Source organism: Macaca nemestrina, chromosome 5 (genome assembly GCF_043159975.1).
Source record: "Macaca nemestrina isolate mMacNem1 chromosome 5, mMacNem.hap1, whole genome shotgun sequence".
Classification (NCBI taxonomy): Eukaryota; Metazoa; Chordata; class Mammalia; order Primates; family Cercopithecidae; genus Macaca; species Macaca nemestrina.
Genome location: NC_092129.1, coordinates 170,968,446 through 170,992,673, shown reverse-complemented (window position 1 = coordinate 170,992,673; position 24,228 = coordinate 170,968,446). Strand labels below are relative to the sequence as shown.

General features: G+C 39.6%; 1 protein-coding gene across 23 annotated transcripts in view; it reads left to right on the top strand.

Moving 5' to 3' along the window:
* LOC105482440 (phosphatase and actin regulator 1) overlaps window positions 1-24,228 on the top strand; it is a 578,235-nt gene that overhangs the window by 427,741 nt on the left and 126,266 nt on the right. For all 23 annotated transcript variants that reach the window (XM_024792994.2, XM_011742549.3, XM_011742548.3 and 20 more), the window contains one exon: window positions 22,630-22,710. In XM_024792994.2, coding sequence (XP_024648762.1) covers window positions 22,630-22,710 — 81 coding nt within the window. The remainder of the gene's footprint in view (window positions 1-22,629; window positions 22,711-24,228) is intronic.

Genomic DNA, 24,228 nt, shown 5'->3' with positions numbered 1-24,228 from the left:
CATGCTGTTGAACAAATAGTGCCGATAGACTTGCTCAATCCAGAGTTGTCACCAGCTTTCAATTTGTATAAAATTCTGTGTCTTCTAAGCACTAAGACAAGGTATGCTTGTATTTTGTTATGGGGGAAAGCTGTGTTTGGAGAGCATTAGGGGCACATTAGTCACTAAGGCAGCCGAGTTAATCAATGGACAATCTTTTCTTCTCAGAATATGCAAGAATCTTTTCAAAGCCTAGAAACAGGAGGCCTTCCATTTTGGTTTGGTTGTTTCTGCTCTGTTTTTCTTTTTATAGAACATAAAAAGTAATTTTTCAAGAGGTACCTAGGCATTGAGTTAATGGAGTGTGCCTATTACCTAAAGCTATTCCAATGTCTTAACTATGAAGAAACTTGGTATGTGCTGATGGAATAAATGAATAACTGAACTGGTTTTGGAAATGTCAACTTAATTAAGAAATTCTACATTCAGAATGGAATTTTTCAAAGGTAAACTATTTGGATTAATTCATCTATGTACCATTTTCTACCCTCTGTTATCTAAAATAAAGATTAAATAACATTCAAGTTTCTATGTTTAGCAGTTCCTGTCGTTTGAATCCCATGTAACTGTTTTCATGCTAAGATGTGTTTATGCTACACAGGTGACCCATGCATTTGTGTGCTGGGAATGGAAATGATTGAGGCCATTGCCGGCATCATTCACTAGGGAGAGAGTCTTGTTTCTCCAGAAATACAAAACTGAGAGGACAAACTCTTGGTAGAAGAGAAAAATATGTCGGTTGGGCTCACCTGTAAAACCTCATTCAGAAAGTCTGCTTGGGCCTCCTGGAATACAAATGGTACTATATCTCAAGACATGCTAAGGAAAATAAGGGGAGGGAATCCTCACTCTCTTGTGTCCTGAGCATTAAAGACAGAGCAGTTTCCTCTGAAGGCAGCATGGAGCAGCAACCATTGTCAAAGAGAAAGAAAGCCAGACACTAATTAAAGACAATGAGAGGGATTTTCTCCAGTACTACTGCAATAGGAGAGAGACCCCAGTGTATACTGAGCTCAACTCTATGGAAACTAAAATGTAGGAGTCCTCATAAGCACTGGGAGCTACTAAAGGAAATGAACGGAAGGGCCTTAAGGGATGTGATGAGGCCATCTGTGTGTGCTAACTGGTGCTTATTGAAATTAGGGTCCTACCCTCCCCCAGAGACTGGAAGATGGGGACTTTATACTTCTCGATGATTACATGTCAAAGAGATGGTTCCCAGGTCTCCGAGAAAGATGTTCCTGGGTTGTAGAAGATACACGTACATCTCAAAGGGACAGAGAAAGGATTTACAATTGTCAGCTTTCTAAAGTAAATGCTCCAAGAAACAGGAATTTAGAGGTCTATTTTCAAGTATTGATTAGAACAAACAGCAAATATTTTTGGTGGTGTTGAACCTTCTCAGGCAGGCATTTTAAGGTTACTGGGATTATCTTCCTAGGGACATGGCTTTGAGCTGCTAGAAACCATGGTAGTAGTATTTGTTCAAATGTTGAAAAGTGGATGAACTCATTTGTACTGAAAGTTATAGTTCTTACAGGCCAAGGTTGAAGCCTAGTTAGAAAGAGACCTCAGAGGAACTGACTCAAGTTTGGTCAAGGAGAAAGTCTTTGTCACCACCTTGGGATAAACTCAAAGGGGAAAATGAGATGGTTGTCAGAGGCACCTTGGCCCAGCCACCCACTAACTAGGTGCATTTCCTTCCAGTGGTGACCTTGGAGCCTTTGATCGTATGTTGATGAGGAAAATGTTGTTTCCTTATATACCAAAAAGCATTCGTTGAGTGACTTCTGTTTAAGGATACACCTCCTGGCTGTCCCCTGACATTTTCTTCTTTGTCAAGTTAAATATGATCTTGTGAGGAAGAGTTAGGATTTAGGGTTTCACATACAAGCTTATGTTGATTTTCATCCATCTTGAGCTTCTTTAGATCAAGGATCAGAAGCTTGAACATGACATGGAGCCATGAAATAACTTTTTTACATGAAAGCCACAGTTTTATACTTAGTTCTTAGAGAAATCATATCAAGAGGGTTAATTTTGCCATTTGCCTTTTTTTTTTTTTTTTTGCCACAGAGTTTGAAAGCTTATTCTTCTACTTCTACTTTTGAAAAGACTCCAGTTTTCAAAGTTCTTTCCTTTGGGTCTTCCACAACAGGGGTTAACAAACTATAACCCATGGGCCAAATCCATCCCACCACCTGTTTTTGTAAATAAAGTTTTATTGGAACACAGCCACATACATCCATTTGCATACTATCTGCAGCTACTGCAGATGAATTGAGTCATTTCCACAGAGACAGTGTGACCTGCAAAACCTTAAGTATCAGCTATTTGGTCCTCTTCACAAAAAGTTTACCAACACCTGCTCTATTTATTCACAGACAAATTGTTTTTTCCATTATATTTATATTTTCTATCTATTTGAATCTACTTGAACTAGAAGACTTACAGAACCCATATTGCTACCTTTGTGTTCCCAAAAAACTTTCATTTGAGGAACTGAACTTGGAAGAACAGCATTGTTTCAAGCCCCAGTGAAGCTTCAAAGACAGAGATCAAGTACATACCAAGCTAAGCTAAGCAGGTTTCCTCATAAACTAGAAACTTTGATTGGCTCACATAATTAAAGTCTTTCATCACACACAACAGAGGAAGATATAAATAATTTCAGCAAAGCTACTGTTCTTCATTAATTATAAGGAACTTTGTGGCTAAGTCTCTATTTTGAAAAAAATAAAACCACAAAAATAAAAACTTTCATTTCCTTTTCTGGAAAATAAAAAATGTAACCCTTCCTCCTACTTTACTCATGCTTTTGACAAAATTCATCCCCACTTTCCCTGTGCAGAGAATTCAAAAGTATTATACTCCAAAAGGGTCAAAGGAGGCCTTTAGTTTTAATATTGTTGTTTCTGTGCTCTGAGGTGAACAAAGGGCAACTTTTAAAAGTATTTAAGCTCACAGCCAAATATATGTAATACTAGATTCTTATGATCTTCCTCTCTCTGAATTTTGACATATTAAAACTAAGTGATCACTTCATATCCCTAGGATTGTTAAAAACACAGATAATAACAAGTATTGATGAGGATGTGGAGAAATTTGAACCCTTGTACACTGTTGCTAATCAAAATACAATGTGGCAGCTGCTATGGAAAGCAGTGTGTGTGGCATTTCCTCAAAAAATTAAAAATGGAATTACCATATAACCCAGCAATTCCACTTCTAAGTATATATCCAAAACAATTGAAAACAGGATCTTGGAGAGAGAGTTGCATATCCATGTACATAGCAGCACTGTTCACAGAAGCCAAGAGCTGGAAGCAACCCAAGTGTCTATTGACAGATGAATGGATTTTAAAAAGTGGTCTATACATACAATGGAGTATTACTCATCATTAAAAAAGAAAGGAAATTCTGACACATTGTATAGCATGGATGAACCCTGAGGACATTATGTTAAATGAAATAAGCCAGTCACAAAGAAGACAAATACTGTATGATTCCACTTAATGAGATACCTAGCATAGCCAAGCTCATGGAGACAGGAAGTAAAATGGTGGTTGCCAGGGACTGGGTTGTAGGGGAATGAGGAGTTACTGTTTGGTGAATAAAAGTTTTCGTTTTACAAGTTGAAAAAGTTCTGGAGATGGTTGCACAATGATGTGAATATATTTAACACTACTGAACTGTGCATTTATAAATGGTTAAGATGATAAATTTTGTTATTTATAGTCTACCAAAATGTTTGTAAAAAATGAAGCTGTCAGTACCACGGAACCAATAGCTTTGATATAATGCATGACAGAGTCCAGACAAACTTTCTATTTAGCCTCTATCTTCATGGTTTCACAGAAATTAATCTATTTGGCTCTGTCAGGTGACAGGATGTTTTAATGAGGGGAGAAATCAAATCAAGTTGATTGATCTGTTTTCATCACTTGTTCCTGTAGTATTGTGTAGACTATAACCTTGGGCAAGAGTTTCTATTAACCCAATGACGAGGACCAGCAGAGTCCTTTCTATGAGTATGCCAAAAAGAAAAAAAAAAAAATGGGTTTGATGGTTTGCATTTGCCTTTGAACACCATTGAGATCAGCTGGGTTCCCATCAGCCCCATGGCCAAATCCTTTATCCCCTCCCTAACTCCAGCCAAGATTGTACTAAGAAGCAGAATTTGAATTCTAAATTGCTGCCTTGGCTCAGACCTTTACTCAGATCAACCTGACTCAAATCAACTGGGGGTCAGTCTCTAGAACTAAGAAACTGCTGGACAATATTATGGAACAAAGCTCCATTCATGGTGTCATAAAGAACCTGACTCAAGCAAATGAAAGAATATGATGTCTGCTATTTTTGTTTGTGCATTAAGGATTGCCTGTTCTTCAGCTTCCACTATGCGTGTGACATTTATTTCAAAATAAGTGTAAAAATGCTCATCAACAACAAAACTCAGAAGTTGCAGTCACAAAAAAATGAGCAGAGAAGTCTGGGTGCTCATGTAAGGGATCAGTGTGCTTCCTGCCCTGTCTCGCTGCCTTGTCATTACCGTGAGGATGATGGCATTCTGTAAGATCAAGAACGCCTCAACGAGAGCTTTGAGTATCCCTGTGCTTTTAGACCTTTCTTCTCTATTTTCTGTATTCCATACATTTTTAGATTTCTTCTTTCTTTTTGTTGTTGTGCTTTTTTTTTTTTTTCAGTTTTTTTTCAATTGCAGTTAGGGTAAACATTTGATTCTCAAACCTGCCACTTAAATATTCTGGGGTTGTTATAGTATGCAGTTACTAAAGGTTGATTTTTCCCGAATACAGAAGAATAATTCATTGCCCCTATTTGAAGACAATGGATATCTTCCATACTATTTTTATCATTAAGTGACAAATGCTTGGGTGCAATCCAGCTAAACCCAAACCCTGCTTCTGGTTGAAACCTCTTGCCATACAAGGGGAGAGGGCTGAGGCTGAACAAAACATAATATGCTTAGTGTGCAGAATGGGAAAGCACATTTCTAAATTACTTGGACATTAAGGTTGAAGGTTTCATTATTCAATTAAAATAAAGGCAGTTTAAAGAAATTTAAGAAGAAAAAAAGAAGAAATAGAAAACACAACTACTATACCTATTGAACAAATTGTATTGGTAATTAAAAACCTTGCCAAAAGAAAACTTTAGGCCCAGCTTGATTCACTGATGAAGTCTCCCGGATGTTTAATAAAGAAATAATACTAGTTTTACACAAACTGACTCTAGATAATATAAAAAGAGGAAAGTGTCAGGCACAGAAAGACACACTTCACATGTTCTCACTTATTTTGGAGAGCTCAAAATTTCCACAATTGAACTCATAGAGATAGATAATAGAATGATGGTTACCAGAGGCTGGGAAGGGTATTTGGGGGTGGAAAGGAAGGGAAGTGGAGATGGTTAATGGGTCCAAAAAAATAGCTGAAAATGAATAAGAACTAGCATTTGCTAGCACAACAGAGTGACTATAGTCAATAATAATTTACTAGTACATTTTAAAATAACTAAAAGTATAATTGGATGGTTTGTAACTCAAAGGATAAATGCTTGAGGTGATAGATACCCATTTACTCTGATGTGATCATTACACATTGCATGCCTATATGAAAACATCCCAAATACCCCATAAATATATACACCTACTATATAGCCACAAAAATTTAAAATTTAAAAAGATGTATAAATCCTTTTCTTCTCAAACTATGTGTGCAGATATGTCCTGGGGATCTCGTTGAAACACAGATATTGATTCAGTAGTTCTGGGCTGGGGCCTGAGATTCCACATTAAAAAAACTGTTCTTACATTTTCAATTGTAGAAATTTGCATTTCAAAATAAACCATCAAGTGATATTGATACCACTGGTGCTCAAACGCTTGAGTGATAAAAATAAATATAAATTAAAAAATAAAATGACAAAAGACTTCTCAACTTGTTTTAAAAGACCAGCATAAATTGGATTTCATAACATGGTAATGATACCATAAGACAGAAAAATTATATGCCAATGTCTCTCATTATATAAACCTAAAAAATTTATATAAAATATTAGGAAATTGAATCTGATGATATATTTAAAAGAATAACATGTCACAGTTAAAGTTGGATTGGTCCTGTGAATGCATAGCTTGTTTAATGTTCAAACTCAACCACTATTATTTATACTATTAGCAGAATAAAGGGGAGTATCTTATGATCAATTCGTAGGTGCAGATACAATTTAATAAAATTTTACATTCATCATTAAAACTTTAAGCAAGGTAGAAATAGAAGGGAACTTCTAAACTCTGATATGTTACTTACAAAAACTAAAGAGAAAACTCACAGTAGATAACAAACTTAATTGTGAAATAGTGAAGGATATTCTCCTGAAGTTAGAATAAGAAAAGATGGACTGTTTTCACCTCTTCTGCTCAGCATGACACTAGAGGACCCAGGCAGAGCAATAAAGGACAAGAAGGTAATAAAGGTTAAAAGATTGAAAAGCAATAAATAAAACCATTATTTGTGAATGACATAATTATGTACCTACAAGATACAATCAAATCCACTCAGAAACTATTACAACTAAATGAATTTAGCAAGATCTCTGGATACAAGGTCAATATATAAAAATAAATTGTATTACTATATACCAGCAACACGTATTGAAAATAACTTTTAAATCCTATTTTTAGCCACATAAAAATGAAATGAAGAGATGGAGCATATTCATGGACTAGAAGACTCAATATTGTAAAGATACGAGTGCTCCCTAAATTGATCTCAAGATTCAGTGTAATTCAAATAAAAACCCCAATAGGTTTTTTTATGGAAATTGACAAACTGATTCTAAAATATGTGTGAATTAGCCAAATGTGGTGGCACATGCCTATAGTCCCAGCTGCCTGGGAGGCTGAGGTGGGAAGATTGCCTGAGCCTGGGAAGTACAGGCTGCAGTGAGCCATGATCATGCCACTATACTCCAGCCTGGGCAACAGAGTGAGACCCTGTCTCCAAAAAAAAAAAAAAAAAAAAAAAAAAAGTATGTATGGAAATTCAAAGGACCAAGAATAGTAAGAGTAATTGAAGAACCAGGTTAAAGGATGTATACTACTAGATATTCAGGCTACAGTGATTAGAACAATGTAGTACAGGTGCAGGATAGGCAAAGCTACCAGTAGAAAATAAGAAAGTGCCTAGATTTCAATTCAAACATATATAACCATCTAATTCAAGGGAAAATTACTGTTGCAATGAAATAGGCTCTGTAAAATAAATGATGCTTAATCAATTGGTTATCTATTTTTAAAAAGCGGTTATTATGCATATCCTCCCTGAGCATGTCTACTCTGCTTTGGTATAAAAGTCTTGTTATAGCTCAGTATTTCAAGGATAGGCATCAGAATCAACAGAAAATCTGCATATTTGTTCCCTGTGTAGTTCTCGCCACCTGAAATGACTCTTGAGAAGTAGCTGAGCAAATATTTGCCTTCCTAAATATGGATATTACCTTATCATATACATATACAAGAAGAAAGTTAAATTATACATTTGTGACTTATTTCCTCTGAATAGTTTAATTTTTTCCTAAAGTAGGAGAGTGCTAATGATAACAGTCACAGCTGATTGAGTTTTATATTTAAGGCAATGTGCTTGGTCTTGATATGTGAAATCTCATTCAATGACAATGAACTGCTAAATTTAATAAAAATGATTTAAGAAGTAATCACAGTTTATGAATGTTATAGACTGAATGTTTGTGCCCGCCCCACCACCAAATTCATGTGTTGGAGCCCTAACTCACACGTAGCTGTATTTGGTGTAAGGAAGTAACTAAAGTTAAATGAGGTTATAAATGTGGATCCCTGATCTGATAGAATTAATGTCTTTGCAAGAAGAGATACCAAAGAGTTCTCTTTCTCTGAGCACACGAACCAAGGAAAGGCGTCATGAGCACACAGCAAGAAGGCAGCCATCTGCAAGCCAGGAAGTGAGCCCTCATCAGAAGTCAAAAGGGTCAAGATCTTTATCTTGGACCTCTGGTCTTTAAAACTGTGAGGAAATAAATTTCTCTTGTTTAAGCCTGTCTATTTTGTCGTGGCAGCCCTAGCAGACTAATATATTAAGCCAAAATTCTGCCTAGGAGAGAGCAAAATATTGTATCTTTAGTTCTTCTGTATATACATGAAAGCCTATCTGTACAAATTTTTTCATTTGCGGATCAGCTTGACAAACTGTGGGCCATGTCCCTAGCTTGTAAGGCTTAAAAAGGCAGTGATAATGTCATCCCTAAGTGTTCTCACACTGGAATCCCATGGCTTGGGTTCAAGTGCAACTCTGCACCTTGGGCAGGTCATGTAACATCTTCTTTATCTGTCATGTGTAGATAATAGTGCCAACCTCTCAGAGTTGTTGTAAGCCTTACATAAAGTACTATGTGGAAGGCACAGAGTGCATGGTTCCTAATACTTAATAAGTGTTACCATGGTGATGATGGGGAGAAATCAAGTCTTCACACAAAATGTCCCCTTCAGGCAAAATATTTGTCTGGATAGACATCTGACATAGCTATGCATAGTTACAATTTTTTAAATTTTGGTTCAAAATTATTAGCTAACCTTGGTTCTAACCATAGATAATAAGAACAACCAAAAACCCTCAGTCTAACACTGCTGTCTTTGTCTGATAAGAAGTCAAAGCAGTAAGAATGTAAAACCTGACTATCTTAACACTGTCTTCTGAAGACTTCATTGCAGCAGGGTTGATCCAACCATGAGTAGAAAAGCAAGCCACCAAGCAGGCAAGCTTATTTCCATTAACTTGGCACCACAAAACACTTTGAACAAGGGCGCTATTATCTTTTAGGTAACAGGTGGTAGCTGGGGTATTAAGCTGTTCTGGGCATGATTTCAGATTTTCATTCTTCAGTGCTTTGGGCAATACACTTCTATCATAAGGCGATCAATAATAATTAGGTGTCTGGAATGAAATACAGTACACCATTATACTTCCTACATCTGGAAGGAGAAACCCACTTAACTAGCTCTGAATCAATGAATTTTCTTTTTATTCCTGGGGGTAGTGTTAAAGGCAGCAGAGAACAGGGTGGAAACGTGAATTGTGGATCTGAGCACAATCACAAAAAAAATCAGATGTTATGATACACCCGCATACAAGTAATAGAAGCAAGCCCCAGAGCATCGAGCGTTTGTGTCTAACATCAACACTTCATCACATGACATTCTCTTTTACTGCAGGGTCACCTGTTTCACATTTAATGGAAAAGTCTATCCTAATAGGTGATATATAGGTGAAAGAACAAAGTGAAGGTTGTATGTGGGGCTTAACATAGTTTATTTTTTAGATCTTAGTTTTATCAAGTCATGTTTTATCACGTTCCCGTAATAGGGGACCAATAAATGGAGAAGGAATTATCTCTCTTGTGTCTCATCGTTCTCAGAAAAGACAACTGTTATTTACTCTGTTCCAATTTGATTTTTGAAGTTCCCTGTGCAGGTTGGTGCAGAGAGATAGAAAATGGAATCTGTAAGTTGTAACATAAATTTTCCTCGGTGCACTCCCAAGAATGTGCAGCTTGGTCCTTGCAAAGCTATCTTCTCTTAGTTGCTTCTGACTTGTCACGTTAAGGATGGTCTTCAAGGATAGTCAATTCTTTTTTCCAAATTCAGAATCCTTACTTCTGTAAAATTACTCACCTCTAAAACTTCCTGCTGGCTTTCTTTCCCCAATACTTCAGGTTTCCATCTTGCTCTCAGGAGACTTGGAAAGAGACTAAGCAAATGTTTGTTAAGAGCAACCCTTCTACACTCTTATCTGACCTATTTGAAGAAATGACCAGGAAAAGACTTATTATGGCATTTATTGCCTTATAACCATCCTTTCTTTCATTAACAGGAGTTAGTTTACTGGCCAGCTGCATGATTTTATGATATGATGGCTGAGTGTTTTATTCCCCCTCAGAAACTATTGCAATAGTACAAAGAAGCAGAGTTAGTAAGAATGTCATTTAAATTTTTTTATTTGGGAAATAAAATACAAATTGAGAAAAAGGGGTTAAGCATCAATATACAGTTTAACAATTGGTCATAAAGTGAATACCGTGTAACCACTGCCCCAGTCAAAAAACTTAAATACTGCCAGCACCTGGAAGCCCCTTAATGTACCTTTCTAATTGTAATTCCCCTCCCCACCAGAGGTAGCCACTGTCCTGATATTTTATTGTAATCATAGCCTTCCTTTTCTTTGTAGTTCTAAAGCTTAGAGATAAATTTCTCTAAACCATATATTGAGTTTTTCTGGTTTTTGAACTTTATATAAATGGAACCATAGTATATGTGCTCTTTTCCCTTGCTTTTTTTTTTTTTTTTTTTTTTTTTTTTTCACTCAACATGGCTTGTAAGATTCATTTGTGTGTTTACTGGTTTCTTTTGAAAATTTGCAAATGTAAGAGAAGTTGAGAGAATTGTATAATGATATAACTATATATTCTATAATTGCATTGCCATCACATAACTAAAATTTGCCTATATCTATTGCTTTTTCCTTCTGAAGTGTTTTAATGTAAATTACAGACATCTGTAATCATACGTCTCCCAAAAAAATAAGGGAAGTGTTCTGTATATTCCAAGACCATTATCATATGTAGCAAAACTAATTCCCTAATATGATCTAATACCCAGTTCATATTCATATTTACCCAGGTGACCCCAAAATGCTTCAACAGCTGGTTTGTTCAAACTAAGATCCAATCAAAATTCATGAAGAATGCATTTTTGACAGCATGCTGAAAATGAGTTGTTTCCCTTCCTTTTTTTCTCACATATACCTACTCAGTTAACAGAGCTCCCATGGGACCTGGCTTCAGGTACTTCTCCCATAGTCAAGAGGAAAATAAGTAGCCTCCTCTATGTTAATGACATGGTCTACCTCATACTCTATCACTCCAGAGGAAAGTATGCTATCTGAATTACTGTCGGAAGACAAGCCTAACAGAGATGAGATCAAAACCAAAGTTGTTATCTTGAGGAGATACTCTGTAGTACTGAGCTGCTTGAGGGTCTTCAGCAAGTCTATAGCTTTCTTTATTAGGGGAATGCACATGAAGGCCGGCCCAGCCTAGGGAGCTCATTGGAATGCAGGTCTCTGCTGACTGAAGTCTCTACCAAGACCACAGGAGTGCAGGTAGATAGATGGTTGGTCGTTCAGATCCGGGTCAGTCATGTCTTCCTAACTTGATATTGCTGGACTTAGGGTTTTCAGTTGTGTTTGTTTCAAATGTTTACCAGAAAGCTCTTGATGGAAGAGCACAGCCCCTGCTGAGCAAGCTGACCTCCCTGGTGCCTTTTTGCTTTCTATAACACCTCATTTGCTTTCTATAATCTGGTATTTAGATCAGCATCTCCCAGAGGCTTTTTCTCAGAGTACTAGCCCCATGGTACTCCGTAAAAGGGTCATATTGTCCAACGAACTGGGGAGAAATGGTGAAACTGAGATACACTGCTTTCTTTATTCCAAGTCTTCTCGGGGCCTTCAGTGTGCTAATGAACACGGTGATTCTCCAGCAGTACATGGCATTTCCCAAAATTATTTGTGCACAGAACCCTTTTCTCAGAGCATCTCTATGGGTCACTATTCTGCAAAAACAGACTTTAGAAAGTGCTGATGTAGATGACTTGTATATAATTGCAAACCATAGTAAATAAAGTCTCATCTCCTACCTCAGGGGCCATGAAGAATTTATCCAAGCTCACTATATAGCTTTGCACAAGTAGAGTGGTTGGGTGTCTGTGTTGAAAATGAGGAATTTTGTTCATATAGACTCCGCTAAAGTTCCTACTGTGATCATGGGGGAGGGGTTAACATAGAGCAGAGATCAGGACCTGTGCTTGTTGTCTTTCAACAAGGACAATGAGCCCTCAGATTTCAAGCTTGTCCAACCTGCAGCCCCTGGGCCACATGCAGCCCAGGACAGCTTTGAATGCAGCCCAACACAAATTTGTGAACTTTCTTAAAACGTTATGAGATTTTTTTTTTTTTTTTGCAATTTTTGATTTTTTTTAGCTCAATTTTGTATGTGGCTCAAGACAATTCTTATAATGTGGCCCAGGGAAACCAAAAGTATGGACATCCCTGATTTAGATAGAAGTTCCATGTGGTTTGGATTTTTCGAGGGGAAAAAAGTTCTAAACTGACCTGCCTCTCTCTGCTTTTGAGAATCACTTGGCTTTAGTTGCCAAATATAAAAAGAATTTTCTGCCTGGGCACAGTGGCTCACACCTGTAATCCCAACAGTTTGGAAGGCCGAGGCAGGCAGATCGTTTGAGCCCAGGAGTTCGAGACCAGACTGGGCAACATGGCGAAACCCCACCTCTACAGAAAATAAAAAAGTTAGCAGGGTGTGGTACCGCACACCTGTCCCAACAACTTGGGAGGCTGAGGTGAGAGGATCACTTAAGCCTGGCAGGTGGAGTTTCCAGTGAGCCAAGATTGCACCACTGCATTCCAGCCTGGGCAACAGAGTGAGACTCTGCTTCAGAAAATAATAATAATAATAATAATAAATTTTCTTTCATTTTGAATTAGTGATTTGATAAGCTTTCCTTGGATTATCAAGTAATTGAAAACCTTCTTACCTAGTAATAACTGGGTTACTGGCAAAATGTTTAGATACTCATGGTACCTGAGGTAGTGAAAGACCCAGTATGTGGTACTCATACAAATTGCCTCTAGATTAATGTGACTTTTCCTTGAACATGATGTGTTTTTCTTGAAAGTGATATGTTTTTCTTGAACATGGTATGTTTATCATATCATGTTGTCTAAAATTGGACATTCAGAGTTGCATTCTTTTTTCTTTTTTACATTCCTTTCCCTTTTCAACATATCATTAGATTGACAACCTTGTTTATTTTCTCATTAACTTCCTTATGAAATAAAAGATCAACAGACGTTTGCCACCTGGTCTTTTACAATAGAAGACCACTACATTTTTCTCATTGCTCCCCTTTATCCTCTTTTATATATTGTTTATATAAACTTAATTTTGAAACATCTGTTTATCTTAAGAAAGCATTTTTCTCTAGAGATAGCATAAATGTGTACTGATTGTTTCATTTGGAATCCTTCTAGGCTATAGTTGTTGCATCATACTAATACGTGGGTTAGTTATTTTGTTTTGAGTCTTTCTAGGCTGCAATTATTGCATCATGGGAATAATTCTCATTACTCATGAAGCCAGATGGGAAGTGGAGGCATGTTCTAGGTTCTTGAGGCTCATTGCATTTGTCGCTTGTAGATTTCCAGCCTAAAAAGTTCCTTTCACTGGAGTTGTAAGATTTACAAAGGATAAAAGCTATAGATTTTACTTGCAAGTAAACTACTCAGCAGTAAGCTACCACAAATTTCATCATTTCTCAATTGCTTTTCCCCCTTCAACTTTCTATTCCCTTCAGAATGTAATTTAAAGGCAATTGAGCAGAGAATTCAACAGAGATAGATTATCCTGGAGAGAAATCTAAATAAGTTTCTGCTCTGGTAATCTGAGCAGGACCAAACGACTTGTTCCAACATCAATATTGCTTTTTCTCCAACTTCTTCATCTTTTTTTTTTTTTAAATAAAGCAAGCAATACTTAAAAGTTATGGAACTTAAGAGTTGCTTTCTTCCATCAGTACTGGGAGCACATAGAAAATATGCAGTCCAGAAATTGTACATCTAGCTATATATTCTAGAAAAATCCTTATACATGTTTACATGAGTACCTGAACAAATATGAACACAGTAGTGATGTTTGTATGCCACAATGTGGGAACAATTTAACTTGCCTTCAGCTGCAGGCTGGTTAAATAAATCACAGTACATATATCCCATGAAATGGCATGCAGTACTTAAAAAGAATGAGTTGGGAAGAGCTATGGAACCATTTGATAAGTTAGAGGAAGAAAAAGACTTGTAGAACAACATGCATAGAATGATTTCATTTATGCTTTTTAAATGGTATTTGTATATGGTGTGGGAAGGTATGACTGTTGCAGGGGAGAGGCAGGGAAAAAGATGGAGGCAGTAGTGGGTTTGATGAGTTAGGCTATGGAGGGAGAGATAGTGAAAAGGACTGTTTTCTCTTTATTTCTTGAAGTTTTTTACAGTAAAATATTTTCATTTATTATTTTTATAAATAAGTATGTGCATGTGTGTGTATGTGCAAGAGATTTTTTTAAATACCCTATTTTTAACAAATTCATCTAACCTAGGTATTCCACCAAGGAGAATGAGCCCATCTAAGATGCTTATTTTAAATTCATCAGTGTCAAACTGGGCACAGTGGTGCACACCTGTAATCCCAGCACTCTGGGAGGTGGAGGTGGGCAGATCACCTGAAGTCAGGAGTTCGAGATCAGCCTGGCCAACATGGTGAAACTATAGCTCTACTAAAGATACAAAAAATTAACCAGGCGTGGTGGTGGGCTCCTGTAGTTCCAGCTACTTGGGAGGCTGAGGCAGGAGAAACGCTTAAACCCTCAAGCCCGGGAGGCAGAGGTAGCAGTGTGTCAAGATTGAGCCATTGCACTCCAGCCTGGGCGACAGAGGAAAAAACAATAACAACAACAACAACAAAAATTTCATCAATGTCAAAGGCATAGGATTCCCTGGTTCATCACAAATTCATGTGGAAAAGGAGGAGACTGGGAAAATACATTAAGGAAGTATCATGGGGAACTGGCTTTCAGTAAATACAGCATAGACTGACATGGTGGCTCAGAAGAGGAGTTTAAAAAATTACTAAACTAGAACTACTGTCACTATTAGTAGAGGTGGTCTTTGGTCTTTTATCTCCAGACTCCTCATTTCTAAACTACTGGCTCACATGCAGACAGATTTCAGAACAACAAAGTGCAACAGAAAGCTGTGAGAATTTCCCTAGTTCTCCTGTTTTTTCCTTCTTTTACAAACCGGTGCAAAAATTGGTGTGTTTTAAACTGGAGATTTGATTATTTTTCAGATATAGTGAGGCCAACAGATAAGAAGACACCTGCCATTGAAAAGACTGTTTTCCTCCCAAATCCCAAGAGCAAGGGGCATGCCACCCAAGCAGGGCCACACAGGGGGAGGTATGGGAGGAAAATGTGGGCATGAGCCTTTTTTGTGGTTTCCATGGGAAGGAACAGGCAAGACAGAATAAGCAGGGTTAGGATTGGCCAGCAGGAATACTTTCAGTGGGCTCTGTCACATAGGAGCGGTCTCTAGTCATCTAGTACCTGGCCCTGGGGTGCTGAGGACAGGTGCACAGTGGCTGGGAATGTACTAGCTCATTAAAGGAGGTGGTCAGGACTGTGGGCTCTGAATTGATTCATTTGGATGTGAAAGGCACATTCAAAGAATTCTATTCACTCTCTCTGGGAATCAGCCAGCCATAGGAAAGGTAGTCCATCCAGGGTCAGCAAGGCTCCGAGATGTCAGAGCATCAGTAATACAGAATAAAAGTCCATGGTGAATACACAGTGGTAAGGATGCAAGAATAGCCATGCCTTTTGAGGTTTCATGACTAGTTTTTATATTAAGGCAGAGTTTGAAGGCAAATTTAGAGAGCCTTCCTTGGACATGCCAACCTTTCAATACAGTTTCTTGGGGCTATTTTTGGCTATGTTTGGCACCATAATTGAGAAATCATTCTCCCAGTCATATTTTAGGCAAGAGAGATATGTGAAACCTCTTTTTTTACATGTCTGGGTCTTCTCAGCTAACTTTGTTGGTCTGTAAAAGCAAAGCACAATTTGCTTTTTTCCTTTCTCTCTTCAGGCTATCTCATATGTTGGCTTTGAATTACAGACTAGATGTTTCTAGAAGGAGTCTTTGCACCTTTGCTGGTTTATGTAGTTTTGTTTTGGTGTTTCAGTTGCCAGCATCACATTGTAAAGCCTCTGATGGTTTTCTGCATTGACTGCAGGCTGGAAATTTGGTTATTTTCTAAAGATCAGGGAGTTACATTGGCCACCTTCTAAGCTGCATATTCATCTTAGAGAGAACCAGATTCCTGATTTTTCGATTTTGGTTCTACTGACTAATTAGGTGTTAGAGGTTTAAAACACTGCTGAAAAGAAATTTACCTTTATATGCTGTATTTCTAATTTTTAAATTTTAATGTTGGCCTCCTAGCTTTCTGTGGTCTAAAGTTTATTAATTTCTTAATTGTCTGCTTAGATTTACTATTTTCATTTTTTTAACTAATGCTTTTGCTATTACAGGCATTTTTCTTTAACAACTTTATTGAGGTATAATATACATACCATAAAATGAACCCATTGTAAGTAAACAACTCAATGATTTCAGTAAATTTAAAGGGTTGTGCAACCATCACCGCAATCCAGTTTTAAACCAAATGGTTTACACCAAAACACCCCCTTGTGTGGACACTTGAATTTTATACTGCCCTGCTTTTTATTTTATTTTATTTTGTTTGTTGAGATGGAGTCTCACTCTGTTGCCCAGGCTGGAGTGTAGTGGTGCAATCTCAGCTCACGGCAACCTCCACCTCCTGGGTTCAAGCAGTTTTCCTGCCTCACCCTCTTGAGTAAGCAGGCCACCATGCCTGGCTAATTTTTGTATTTTTAGTAGAAATGAGGTTTCACCATGTTGGCCAGGTTGGTCTTGAACTCCTGACCTCAAATGAGGCCCACCTCAACCTCCCAAAGTGCTGAGATTACAAGCATTAGCCATCATGCCTCGCCTGCCCTGTATTTTAATAACTGTATAATATCAGAGTGATTTTTGGATTTGAGAATAGATTTTCTTGTTTTAAAATAAATCCTTGTGACTTTATTTCTTTATGTAAAAATAATATCTGCTCTCATGCTTTTCCAGCACCTCTAGCAATACAGATTTTTGCTTAAAGGAATGGATTGCTTTGTTCTGTTCACTTTCATTTTCTACCTCCCAAAGGCCAAACACTCCCAGGCAGTCAGCTCACCCTTACACCTCGGTTCTCATTTACCTGATTTATCTTATCCCTGCCATCCGTCAGGCTGGCGCACTACACATCACACCTTCTCTCTTTCCCAACGCCTCACTCCTCTTCTTCTAAATTCTTTAACTTTTCATAATTCCTTCTTTTTTCTTCCTTGTTCATATTTGTTCTACCCAAAGCCAAAATTATCGAGGAAGGAGGGTCAGACCATACCTGGTTTGTGAAAAGGGAAACCACTGTATTTTCTTTTTTCCCCCATATTAACCCCATTTTCCCCTGTGTTTTACGGGTCAGTCATAAACCAGGTCCAATGGTTGTCCCTTTGTACCAGACAGCCCACAGTATTTTACTTCCTGGAGCAGTAGTGAGCTTGTCCTAGTGTAAAAATTAAAGCAACTTCATCTTGGATGCTAATCCACCATGTTGGCCTCTGATTAACCCCAGGTCTTAGAAGGCCTCTGAGACTTCCACTTTATCTACTGTTCTCTGTGCAAGAGCACGTACTTACCATGAGTGGTGCCCTTAGGTCAAAACAACCTTGATGTTACCATGCTTCCGTTGTCCTACACTTTATTTTCAATCATGCAGACCCTTTCCATTTGGTATAGAAACCCTGGGTCTGGGAGAATAATGGCTAGGGGGTCCACTCTATCTCATCTCACTGCTGCCCAAGACCCAGCCATGGCTTCTGTTTATGAGTCCCTACTACAAATTCAGAAGATGAATTTGTTAGCCTTTCTTTGTCCTCTCGGCTTCCTCAGACGTGGGGGGTAGATGTGCATACACCTGCCTGCTGCAGAACACTTTGAACTCACTTAAACTTAGCTCTGACTTTGGAAGAGCTGCTGAAAGTGAGATCAGAAGAGAGGCATCATGCATACCTTGTTAAGAGAGATGGTAAGAAGAAAAGAGTTCCTGGCTGGGCGCAGTGGTTCACACCTGTAATCCCAGCACTTTGGGAGGCCACGGCGAGCGGATCACGAGGTCAGGAGTTCAAGACCAGCCTGGCCAACATGGTGAAACCCCGTCTCTACTAAAAATACAAAAATTAGCCAGGTGTGGCAGCGGGCACCTGTAATCCCAGCTACTGAAGAGGCTGAGGCAGGAGAATCGCTTGAACCCAGGAGGCAGAGGTTGGAGTGAGCCGAGACCACGCCATTGCACTCTAGCCTGGGCAACAGAGCAGGACTCCTTCTCAAAAAACAAAAACAAAAACAAACAAAAAAACTGAAGAGTTCCTTACAAGGAAGAAGCTCCTGAGAGTAAAGTGGAATTATGTCACTTTACCGTGACTTTCAACCCCAAGTAAACTAACAATCAGATTGCCTTCTGTTTTTAGATCCTTGCAGTTTTCCTATACATTATGATCATTCTCACAACAACGTTGCATCATGGAGAAAAAGGGAAGAGCATTAAAATCTCTTTCTGCCCTTCCACTTACTGCTGTGGGACTCTGAGCAAGTTCATTTTGCTGGGCCTTAGGTACCTCATTGTAAAATGAGAATGATTATGCTTTACAGGATTGTGGTGAAGATTAAGTAACATAATTTTTCACGCTTCTCAAGATGATCTGTGCATTCGCTGTGGGCTTAGGATTCTTTACCAGGAATGGACAAAGCCATAGAAGAAAAAAGCCATCTCCAGTATGTCACTTTAACTTGGACATTGGTGGTGATGGAGCGGGAGTATTTTCTTATTTAAATTAAAACAGATATATTATGTGATTTCTACATTTACTTTCAAAGGAAACTTAGTACATTAAAGAAACATACTTTCTTTAATGCTTGGCCTGGGCAACTTTGAGTCATACCCTTGGAGCCCCTAGTATTCTCCCTTTGTCATAAGGAATGTTTCCATGGAAGAGACTGAGGAGCACTGGTGCATGAAAGCATCTGGCATAGTCTGTGCCATGTAGCACATTCTTATTTAACCTCCCATGTCTGTTTTATAAAGTATCCAACTGCATTTCCCTGGGACATGCTTGATCACGTCTCTTGGATGTGGCTAGCACTGAACTTGTCATGCATCCTCCAACCCCGATTCTCACCCTGTACTCCTTGCCTTAGTCATGGACAGCACCATCCATTGAGTTATGCAGATCAGGAACCAAGGCATCCTCCTTGGCCTTTCTCTTTCCTGCATATCCGTGTCCAAGCGTTCACATCTAATCGTGTCTACATTGCCACCTTCACATGTCTTGGGTGCATCTTTTGTCACTGTCAACAGCATCTTCGTCTCAGCTACCATCATCCCCTGCCTAGATGCCTATAATCACCTAGTCATTGGCCTCTTTCCAATCCATTCTCTATACTAAAGTGAATGTTCATCTTTCATTTCCTCAAAGCTGATCACTTCTTCCCATTGCTCTTAGAATAACATGGTCCATGAGGCCTTTCATGGCCCAGCCTCCTACCCCATGTCAAACATTCTTCATCTGATGCTGGCAGCTGCAGCCACACCAGCTTTCTTTCTGTTCCTTCCTGGCACCATGATTTCTCCATCTAGAGCAGGCTGCTCTATCTGGAGCATTTCCCTTGGCCCCTACCCAGCCCCCCTCAGCTCAAAGATCTCTTCTTCAGAAAAGCCTTTTCCAACACCCCAATCAGGGACAATATTTACCATATGCTCTGATAGGAACTTGTCCCTTTTCTTCAGGAGGACTTATCTCAACTTGTGATCACACATTAAGTAATATCATCATTTGACAATGGTCTGAATGTCACACGAGTCTGTAAACTCTATCACAGCAACGGCTGGCTCTTTGGTTACCGTTATCTCCAGCCCCAACCAGTGCCTTTGACTGTGGACAGCGGATCCACAGTTGTCAGTGACAGCTGATGTCCAGATGGCTGAGTGCTTAGCCTGAGAACATCCACATTTCTCCTAATAGCTCAGGATCTCGGACCTCCAACTCCAGGGTTCTGCTCACTTCATCGCAGATCTTCCTTTAATGCTGTAGACCAGGTCTCTCTGCTTTAGTCTGTGGTTTAGAACACCTGGGAAACCTCATTTTGTCTGAGAGAAATCTGTTTTATTTATGTGGTTAAGTACAGAAGGGGAAAGCATCTCTTTACATTCGGATGGCTTTATGTCACCCAAATATCTGTAACAAACCCCATACTTAAAGCCCCCTTGCTTTACCTTACCTGTCCGGTCTTTTCCTACTGTGCTGCTTAGCAGATCTTTTCTTTTTCCCTTTTTTTTTTGTTTGTTTGTTTGTTGTTGTTGTTGTTGTTGTTGTTTTGAGATAGAGTCTCCCTGTGCTGCCCAGGCTGGAGTGCAGTGGTGCAGTCTCGCTCACTGCAACCTCTGCCTCATGGATTCAAGCAATTCTCCTGTTTCAGCCTCCCAAGTAGCTGGGACTACAGGCATGCGCCACCACTACTGACTAATTTTTGTATTTTTAGTAGAGACAAGGTTACACCATGTTGACCAGGCTGCTCTAAAACTCCTGACCTCAAATGATCCACCCACCTCAGCCTCCCAAAGTGCTGAGATTACAGGTGTGAACCACCATGCCTGACTCTGCTTAGCAGATCTTTTCACATCAGGCAGAACTTTCTAACCTAACTGCATGCAATTCCGTATCCCTTCTCCAGCCCTTCCCCAAGCTCTCTTCTGCGAAGAGAACATCTTTCTGCCTTCCTGCCACCATATCATGTCATCTGGTTTGACAAATAAAACTCTTCAACCCCCAAACACTGTTTCCATGTTTCCTGCACCCAGCTTTCCCCCTTGTCCTCCCATACAGCCTTCCTGCCACCACTTCCGTAGGTGCAGATTTATGTCTCTATTTTAGGATTAATATGTTCTCCGTCAGCTCTATGTGAGTGCATCCTAACCTAACATTTATTTTTCTCCCTCATACCAGTTAATTCATTATAATTTAAGAGAGGGAACTAGAATGTAACATTTTTAAAATAGTAAGTTCCAAAATATATAATTAGTGATTCTCAGCCGAGTCATGCCTGAAAATAACCCAGAGAGCTTTTTTATCACAATGGAGATGTCCTGGTCCTACCCTGGGCCTATGAAATTGGAATGGTTGGGCTGAGGCATCAGTGTTTTCCCAGTGTGGCAAAGTGACTTGACTAAGGTCACTTGACTCATGTCCCATAGCTTAGAGGGTGACAGAGTTAGAACCACAATCCTCATTTGCTTGCTTTCTTCCTAATTCTTCTTCATATTCTTTGGCTCCGTCTCAAAAAAAAAAAAAAAAAAAAAACCATATTCTTTGGACTAAATTCCGTTGAGGGCAGTGTGTGTTTAATATCTGTGTCTGAATTTGTCTGCATAAAGTAGTTTCCTTATTTTATAGCTGGTGATTTTCCCCTGAATATGTTTTCGAAGGCTGTGGAGGTTGAGTCAGTGTGTACCAGAGACTCCGCCATCTCCTAGAATAGCCTTCTTTCCTCCCCATGTTTGCCGGTGTCCCTCCTTCGAGGCACAGGCCTGCCTCTTGGGCAGCCCCTCACTTTCCCACTCCTGGGCTGTTTCTACTTGATGTGCCCCCCAGCGCACCCACTGTTCCCTCTTCCCTCCTCCAGCCCCGCTGCCACCTTCCCAAGCTCTCGACCTAGGTGCATGGCGGGGCCATGGCGGAGGTGCATTGGGTAACTGAATAGTTCCTTCTCTACTTGGCTGCTCCAGCTTGGAGCCTAAGAGAAAAAGGCAGTGGAGGGGCCGTGCCATGGAAGCCACCCCTACCTTTAGACAGTATCGCCTCCGGACCATGGGAGGCCACACCAGAGAGCTTCTCAGAAGGTATTTTCACACCATTTTTTAAAATAGTTGGAAAACAACGGAATCCTCAGTGAGGCCTGATCTCTATGAACTGGATCATTGAAACAGCAGTCCCTCCTGGGAGGAAGTGCCATGTTCAGGAAAGTTCAGTAAGATGTGAGGTTCGGCTGACATCCAAGGTGGTGTTTCTGGCATTGAATCCTAGTTCCTTTACTCAGTAGCAATGTGACTCTGACAAGTCGTTGAGCTTTTCTGTGCTACAGGTTCAACCATAAACTGGGGTTCAATTAGATAAGAATGCCTACCTTGGCTGGGCACGATGGCTTACGCCTGTAATCCCAGCACTTTGGGAGGCCAAGACCAGTGGATTATGAGGTCAGGAAATCGAGACCATCCTGGCTAAAACCATGAAACCCCCTCTCTACTAAAAATACAAAAATTAGCTGGGCACGGTGACCTGTGCCTGTAGTCCCAGCTACTCAGAAGGCTAAGGCAGGGGAATCACTTGAACCTGGGAGGCAGGAGTGGCAGTGAGCTGAGATCACGCCACTGTACTCCAGCCTGGGCAAGAGTGAGACTCTGTCTCAAAAAAAAAAAAAAAAAGAATACCTACCCTCTCATTCGTGATAATTTGAAGATTATTTGTTAACTTAAATGACATAATCTGATTAAAAGGCTTATTATGATAGTATCAAAACATATTAATCGGTATGTCTCATTAGCTCACATTAGCAAAGCACAATTTACAGAAGCTTTCTCGTACATTACATTGCCATATGTGTTAACATAGGATTCTTTAGAAGACAGCTTGGTTTCCTACTCACATCTGCTCCCCCGTTTGTCTTTTATTTGTAGCCCTGGAAAGGAAAATATCTATGAGGCAAAGCAGAGAAGAGCTGATAAAGCGAGGAGTCCTGAAGGAAATCTATGATAAAGGTAAGGAGGTTTGGTCTGCCGTCCACAGGCCAAAGAGTCACGCGTAGAATCTGCCTGCATATTTCTTGGTTCCATTTCGTTTCCTACATCACCACATATCAGGATTTGAACCATTAAAACTCCAGACAGTTCTGCAGAGAAAAGAGAACGTAACAGACAGTGCTGAAGCTGTCAGCATTATATGAGACGAGGGAAACAAAACTCCCTTTTCTGAGCGTTGGAATCAAGCCATAGGAGGCTAAGCAAAATGATGTGGCCCCAGGAATGATGCAGGCACTGGTCGTGAGTCTGTCGTGTGCAAATCCACACGACTGGGGTGCAGTCAGCTGTTTAGGCCCTTTCAGGCACTAGGGATTCCCAAGACAAATGTGAAAAATCCATACTCATCTAGGATTTCCTTAACATGTGTCTTTTTTTTTTTTTTTGGTGGTCCATATCCCACAACAGAATAAATTAAAGGAGATAAATTTGTGATGTGTAACTATGCATTTAAGATATTGTAAATGATAATATTACAGGCTTCAAATGCTCTGTAAATATGTCCACAGATATTTGCTGGTGAATACCACGTGTCCTTTGCTTATCGAATTATTGCCTTTAAATATGAACGTATGCAGTAATCTATATGGCATATCAAGTATCCTTCACTCCTCTTTTCTAAGAGCTTTGTGATATTTTATTTTACATATATATATATATATATTTTTTTTTTTTGAGACAGGGTCTTGCTCTATTGCCCAGGCTGGAGTGCAGTGGTGCGATCACGCTCACTGCAGCCTTGACCTCCCAGGTTCAAGGAATCCTCTCACCTCAGCCTCCTGAGTAGCTGAGACCACAGGTGTGCATCACCTCACCTGGTCAATTTTTGTATTTTTGTGCAGACAGGATCCCACTATGTTGCCCAGGCTGATCTCAAACTCCTGGGCTCAAGCAGTCTTCCCACCTCAGCCTCCCAAAGTGCTGGGATTACAGGCATGAGCCACCGCGCCCGGCCTTTGCAATTTTCAATTGAATTTGCATGAGTGCACCTTCTCTTTGTCCTCCTCCCTCCTCTTCTTCCTCCTCCCTTGTCTCCTTCTTCTCTCTCTCTCTCATTCTGAGGCCCGTACTCCCTCTGTTAGCGCTTTAAGTGAAATAACAGACTGTCACTTCCAATCTTGTTACAATCATCAACAGTGTCTATGTCAGGTCTCCTGATTGTTTCAGGCAGGTGTTATCTTGTGGGCCAGATTATTAAATCACATAATATTCTACTTTAACGATCCATCCTGATAGTCAAAGTGCTCCTGGAATCTGCCGACACAGTCCGTTTACGGTGTTTTTGTAGGTCTTCTACATGCCTCGTGTGTTCTACTACAGCAAGGCAGGTTGTATTTCTGGGTTCTGGCACATGTTTCAGACTCTACTGTTTTGTGGGTTGGTTCTTATTCCTCTGGTGCATCTGACCTCCATCATTCCTGTCATGGGCCTTCCCCGTGGTACTTTTGAAGTATTTTCTCTTAGCACAAATTAGTAGCC